The sequence below is a fragment of the Octopus bimaculoides genome, chromosome 2, assembly GCF_001194135.2.
Source record: "Octopus bimaculoides isolate UCB-OBI-ISO-001 chromosome 2, ASM119413v2, whole genome shotgun sequence".
NCBI classification, from domain to species: Eukaryota; Metazoa; Mollusca; class Cephalopoda; order Octopoda; family Octopodidae; genus Octopus; species Octopus bimaculoides.
The window spans coordinates 127,333,235-127,340,847 of NC_068982.1; the positions used below are offsets into that span (position 1 = coordinate 127,333,235).

Below are 7,613 nucleotides of genomic sequence, written 5' to 3' on the forward strand. Positions count from 1 at the left end.
CATAAATGCAGTTTGGATTGCTGCTATAATACTCAAAATTATCAGAGATTTATTAAAAAAAATTCCACTAGTCTTAATGATTTTGAACAATAGAAGCCTAATTAATGTTTATTAAAGTTAATTACACTGTAATGGATAATAAATAATCAACTTAAAATATCCATTTCACATGTTGTCCTCTTTACAAACCAAATGAAGACAATTCCAACCAAATTATCCAACTTTCTCCACATAAACATTTGTCATCCAAAACATTAATTCTTTGCAGTTGTTGCCCAGGGCAAGGCAAGTGTTTCCTATTGTTGTTATTATTATTATTATTATTGCTTCTGCAGTAATTATTTATTGTTACTATATACTATTATACATCATCATTACTGCTTTAATGTCCACTTTTTCGTGCTGGCATGGGTTAGACAGAACTTACTTAGGTGGATTTTTCTATAACTGGATGCTTTTCTTGTTGCTAACCACCATCAGTTACGCACGCACACACACACACACACACACACACACACACACACATGTATACATATTTATATATGATGGGCTTCTTTCCAATTTCTGACAACCAAATTCACTCACAAGACTTTTGGTCATTCCAAGGCTATAGAAGAAAACACTTGCCCAAGGTGCCATGCAGTGAGACTGAACACAAAACCATGTGATTGGAAAGCAGGCTTCTTACCATAAAGCTATGCCTGCACTTATATTACAACTTTTTATTTATTTATCTTTACCACTTTGGAGTGGTGTTTGGAAGGGCATCCAGCTGTAGAAACCATGCCAAAGCAGATGTTGGATCCCAACAAACCATGCAACACAGGCTAGCATGGAATGCAGGCGTTAAGTGAGGATGATGGTTTCACATTTTTCTTTTGAAATTTTGTGCTCCTAAGAATTTTGGTCCCAGGCTTATAAGCCCTGCAGTTCTGCCCATGCTATGCCACTACGTTCAAGACAATAACACCAAATTAAAAAGATTACATCTAATGGAATCATAAAATTTTTGTTTCATTCTTATCATCATAATTTTAATGTGATCCAAAATAAAAATCTTCCATTGAAATTTCATGTTAATTTTTTCCATGCACAAACTTAAACAACGACAAAATTATTTTACTAAATTACTCATTATTTTCAAAATTAATCAACAAAGGTGCTCAGCATTGCCTTCTAGCACTTGTGCTGGTGGCACGTTAGAGAATCATTCGAGTGAGGTTATTGCCAGTGCTGCTGGACTGGCTCCCGTGCAGGTGGCATGTAAAAAAACACCTTTTTGAGCGTGGCCATTGCCAGTACCGTGTGACTGGCCCTCGTGCCGGTGGCACGTAAAAGCACCCACTACACTCTCGGAGTGGTTGGAGTTAGGAAGGGCATCCAGCTGTAGAAACTCTGCCAGATCAGATTGGAGCCTGGTGCAGCCTTCTGGCTTGCCAGTCCTCAGTCAAATTGTCCAACCCACGCTAGCATGGAAAGCAGACATTAAATGATGATGATGATGATGATTCCAACAGAGGCATGATAAGAAGAGGGTTAACACATGAATATAAATGGAATGTGAAGTTTCCATCATCTTAGAAATATTCCATCGATACAAATGACTATTATTTTTCTCTCAGACAGTCAGAAATGCAATAATTTTTCTTCTTAATAAGACATATTTTTTTTTTTTGTTTCTGTAGGTTTAAACCTGGCCTTATTTCGTGATGAAAAAGGGAATGCTCATGCTTTGAATGCTTACTGTCCACATCTTGGAGCTCACTTGGCTGTAGGAGGAAGAGTTCTTGGCAATTGTATTGAATGTCCATTTCATGGATGGCGCTTTCGTGGGGACGATGGCAAATGTGTATATATTCCCTATGCTGATAAAAGTAAGTGTTCTGATATTTTTGTTACTTTCTATGAATAATAAGGGGAAACAGTTTTCAAACAATAATGTTGTTATGTGAAAAGCATTTTTTAAATTTCTCTGTGGAAACAAACAAACTCACTTGTATGAAGATGACACTCAGCTGCAACTTTCAAGTGATGACTAGATAGAAACACTTACATACATACACCATACATACGTACATATGTACATACACACACACATACATACATACATACATACATACATACATACATACATAACAGGCTTCTTTTGGTCACCATCTACCAAGTCCACTTGCAAGGGTTTGGTTAACCAGAATATATTGTAGTAGAAAACACTTGCCCAAGATGCTGTGCAATGGGACTGTGATTGAACCCAAGACCACATAGTTTGAAATCAAGCTTCTTAACCATAGGTTGATGGATGGATGGACAAAGAGACAAACAGATGAATGGATGGATGGATGGATGGATGGATGGATGGATGAATGTGCATTATTATTATGATCTTTTTTTTTTTTGCTGTGTCTGTAAACATTGCTGAGAAAACCAACAAAAAAATGACAGATATTTTTAAATGATGTTCCTTACAATTTTTGTTCAGCATCGAGTTACAAACACTCCCTTATCACTCTCACTATCAGAAATACATGAACCAGTGATAGACTCATTAAAAACAAACAAAAAAAACACATGTACCAAATGATACTTTGTTCACCAATTCCAAAAGAAATTAATAAAATAAATAATTGAAGTAGTTGTATGCTGTCAACTTAATGTGACAGTCCCCTGAAGGGAATAATACTACTGTTGGTTAAATCTAGGAAGCTGTACCACTTCCTATTGGCCTTAACACATTTCCTGTGTCTTTGCTTGTCATCAGTCTGGGGTAGCATGACAGGCATCTTCGACTAGCAGGTCATGCTATTCCAAACTGATGACAAGCAAAGACTCAGAAACATGTCTCTGGATGCAGGCTTAGCTGGGTGGAGGTGCTTGTCTCCCCCTTGTAAACATAAGGACACAGGAAATGTGTCAAGGCTGACAAGAAGCGGTGCAGCTTCCTAGGTCTAACCAACAGTAATATTATTCCCTTCAGGGGAGTCACATTAAGTTGACAGCATACAACTACTTTGTCATATCACCACTGCATAAATCTCTCTGAGAGATTTAGAAATGTATTATTTCTAAAAATAAATAATTAGTGAAGACACATGGTTGAATTAAACATTTTCTCTATATGTGTACACCATACAGAATAATCTGATTCATCTTACTTCATAATATTTTCTTTCTTTTGTTTTACTAGTACCAGATGTGGCACAGGTCAAGTCGTGGCCTATACAAGATGTTAATGGATGGATATATCTTTGGTATCACGCTGAAGGCTTGGAACCAACATGGCTTATTCCCGAAATTGAAGACATAGTCAAAGGTAACTGGACCTACAAGGGACGCACAGAGCATCATGTTAATGCCCATATTGAGGTATATTTTCCAGATATTTATATAGTTTAAATTTAACTTTTCAGTTTTATATTCAATGTTTTATAATAGTATTATTTCATTCTGGCTTTCTCTTTGTGTTTGAGACATTAGGGTGGTTTGCCATTGCCTTCCCCAACTAGATGGCCATTGGCTCACAAGGAGCTCATCTACCCTTTGACAGGTCTTGCATTTAGTCTTGCTGGGTGGCCAGACACCTTCTTCATGAGAATAGCAAGCTACTCAAATGGGGGAGCTGGTTTAGTCACCAACAATCCAACCATGGAACAGGCTGTACTGATTTGCATGGTACAAGTAGCAGGTCTCGTCAGCCTATGATGAGGTCACTGACCTAACTATAGGTATTATGAAGTAATACTAGTAGTAACAGCAGTAGCAGTGGTGGTGGTGGTGGTGGTGGTGGTGGTGGTGGTGGTGGCAGCAGCGGGGGTGATATCTCAGTTTCAGTATATGATACCAGTCGCACTGATAACATCTAACAAACGTCTTAACGAAGGTGGTTCATTGCACAGTGGCATGGAATTACTTCGAAGGCAACAAGGTCAAAATAGATTTGAAATGTCAGTAATTGTATTTCAATGGGAAACCATTTCTTACGATATTTTATCTGACACTTATGAGTTTATTGACATACATGTGCACAAATCAATAAATAAACAAGATATTGTAACCTTGTTTTTAGAGTTATGTTTTGGCAGTGTGACATTATTAAGTCCAGTAAACACACTCATTGTTTATTGTTTGTCTATATTCTTTTATTTTTCTCCAAAACAATGTTTCTTCATCATCACCATTACCATCATTTAACATCTGTTTTCCATCCTGGCATGGGTTGGATGGTTTGACTTGAGCTGGTAAGGGCAGGGGCCACACCAGGCTTCATTGTCTTTTCTGGCAGGGTTCCTAAAACCAACCACCCTGCAGAGTGTACTAGGTGCTTTTTATGCAGCACCAGCACCAGTCCTTTTAGTATGGCACCAGCACAAGTCCTTTTAGTATGGCACCAGCACAATATAAAATAGCCAGCAAACCTTCACAGGGAATCAAACCCTGCACCTCTCAAATTCCAGTGAGCATTCTGTACCATAAAGCTAAGAGACTCTGGACAGCTTCATTTATTAATAAAATTATCCTACATTCTTGCTGCAGTAATTCTTTTGTATTTAGGTGTGGCTGTTGTGTGGTTAAAAAGTTTGCTTCCCATTCATATGGTTCCGGGTTTAGTCCCACTGTATGACACCTTGGACAAGTGTCTCTTCTACTATAGCCCCAGGTTAGCCAAAGCCTTGTGGGTAGATTTGGTAGATAGAACTATAAGAAGCTCATTGTGTGAGTGTGTGTGTGTGTGTGTGAGTGTGTGTGTGTGTGTGTGTGTGTGTGTGTTTGTTTCCTTGTATTGACATTGTATGATAGTCGTAAATGAGAGTCACCATCATACAAGCAGTGTCATTCATTTCTAATATTCTGCAAAACCATGTCTGGCCAGGAGGAAATAAACTCCATCCAGCCAATGTAAGATGGAAAAGGGGAAGTTAAAATGATGGTGATGGTGATTTGATTGTTTTAGATAATTCCATGTAAATATTTTTACTTTTATATGTATTAATAGAATTTTTTCTGCTTTTTAATGTTGTCTAATTAAAGGAAATCCCTTTGAACGGTGCCGATGTGATTCATTTGAACCAAGTCCATGGACCAGGTCTTGTAGCTGGTGTAGATCTAAGACACATGTATACCAGATTCTGGGAATTCATAAAACATATTTGGACTGCAACATGGGAACCCTATCCACCACCTGATGGTCATCTTGCTTCCATAACATTAAAACATTGTCTAAACCTGTGCGGAGTTCCATTTAAAATGCTCAATTTAGATGTATTTGCCAGACAGGTAAGATTTGTATACGATTATGTTTCAACTTCCATTTTATAGCTTTTGGGAAATCAACCATTGTCAACTTCTGTGTTGGTCTAAAATTTAAAAAGACAAATCTTGTATTATGCAGATTTGGGGTGTTGCATATGTAACGGATGCCTTATAGCCTTAGATTGAGTTAGTTAAGATTTCATCATAGCTAAAAATAGATTGACAGCTCCCTTAGTGAAAACCTTAAATTGGCACCCTTTTTGTAAATCAGCAGCAGAATTTCACCTCGCTGCTAACTATAAATGCAACACGGAACAGTAGATGGGCAGTCTGAATCTAGTTTCTGACACAAACATACGAAAAGCAGTTTTAACTGCTATCAACTCAGCCAAGATATGCAACAACCCACAACAGCGGTTTTGACTGCTATCAACCTAGCTGAACCAAATACATGCTTTCTCCGCATATAACTCATAGCTAGTTATACACGTTTGTAATGTAGTGATATGTTTCGATGTCCGATCAACGCAGTATCATTTATGCTAAATAAATGAAATTATACTCCGATTACCGAGTCTCTGCAGTTTATTCAAACCCAACAGATCAACTCACTATGACAGGATACATATCCACTACACATATAACAATTATAATAATTAATTAGGTGTTTTTGCTTTAATCATCAAAATAATATTTCTCATAAACAACATATGCTGGATTTGTGTGAAGGCACATGGCTTAGTGGTTAGGGTGTTGCTATCACAATCTCTAGGTCATGGGTTTGATTCTCAAACTGGGCAGTGTGCTGTGTCCTTGAGCAAAACACTTCATTTCACATTGCACCAGTCCACTCAACTGTAAATGGGCAACCCTGCAATGGCCTAGCCTTCCAATCAGGGAGAATGTTGGCCTGCTCACCTAACCAATAATGTGGCATCATTCAAAAGCTAAGACAATGCAAAGCACATTGTGACCAGCGATGTATAACAACATCCGATAGTCTTATCGATCATGTGATCACATAATATTGGATTTAGTTTCAGATATGATTGTTTCAATGCAAAGTCATATCTTGAGATCATTCTTAGACTTATTTTTGTTATTTATATTATAATTTTTTAAAGAAACCTTTGGGTATTTTTGCACTTTGCCTTTTTCAATGCAAGGACCCTATTAGGCATGTTACTGATCAGATGACATATTCTCTTACAGAATTTCTTGCCAAGTTTCATGTAGTAATCTCAAAAGATCTGGCTTCGAAGATGCTTTCTTGTTCTTTCTATGAAGTGTCATGTCTATTATGTCCCAGAGGTCTTCAATAGGGTTCATATTTAGTGACTTGGTTTGGCCATGGAAGCTTTTTAATGCCATTCTCATCCAACAAATCTTGGGTCATTTTAGCCATGTAACAAGGAGTCCCATCTGCCATAAATAGTCTTTTTTTATCATTTCACCACTGGAGAAGATTGGAAGGAGTCCTTTCTGCAATATGGATACATATTTATCTGAATTTATGTTTCCCTTACACTTCACCAGCTCTGATCAGCCATAGCTCAAAATTATTCCACAGACTATCACAGAATAGCTGCTGTGTTTCATTGTTGGATGCAATCTTTTCACATGAAATTTTTGATCACAGAGTCTTCAGACCCACACACGACCACTGTCAGGAAATACAGCAAATCTGGACTCATCAAAGAATATGACAGTGTCCCAAAATGCTAGTGGCCTCTCCACCATCTCACTGGCCCAATCTTTTCTCTGCTTGATGTTGGCTGGTCGAAGAAGAGGCTTCCTTCTTGCTGATCTGCCATAGTTACCAAGTTTGTGGAGATACCTGACAGCTGTTCTGGGACTGACATCAATTTGTTCTGCTATGTCAGAGGCCTTGCAACGAGGATTATCCTCCATACTTCTCTTAACAAAGAGAAGGGTCCTCTCAGAAGGCTCTGGTTGATCTGGGTGAGGTGATGTGGACCCCTTCCCTTCTCTGGTGAATTGCACAATCACTCTATTAACTATAGAAAGCAGGATCCTAAGGTTTTCTGCAATTTTACTCTGACTATATCCACCTTCAGAATGATCCACAATATGGCCTGCTTGAAATTCAGACAGTTCTGAGGCTTTTTTTTTTTGTTGTTTTTTTTTGTACATGGCATGATTAAACAGTCACATATAGAACCTGAAACATAAAAATGTCAATTAATAAAAAATATAAACCTTTACAAGTTAGAATAAACATAAAACGATGTTTTATGGGGTGCTTATTTACTTCTGCCATGTGTGTGTGTGTGTGTGTGTATATATATATATATATATAGAAAAGCTGAACATTAGAAGCATCAGTTGTGGTGTGCAAGAGAGAC

The 7,613-nt window shown here is 37.8% G+C and overlaps 1 protein-coding gene across 1 annotated transcript in view; it reads left to right on the top strand.

The window, feature by feature from the left end:
* Window positions 1-7,613, top strand: part of LOC106883186 (cholesterol 7-desaturase nvd) — a 145,236-nt gene that overhangs the window by 131,380 nt on the left and 6,243 nt on the right. The window contains exons 2-4 of the mRNA XM_052965591.1: window positions 1,686-1,874; window positions 3,185-3,363; window positions 5,026-5,271. Of these exons, the coding sequence (XP_052821551.1) occupies window positions 1,686-1,874; window positions 3,185-3,363; window positions 5,026-5,271 (614 nt within the window). The remainder of the gene's footprint in view (window positions 1-1,685; window positions 1,875-3,184; window positions 3,364-5,025; window positions 5,272-7,613) is intronic.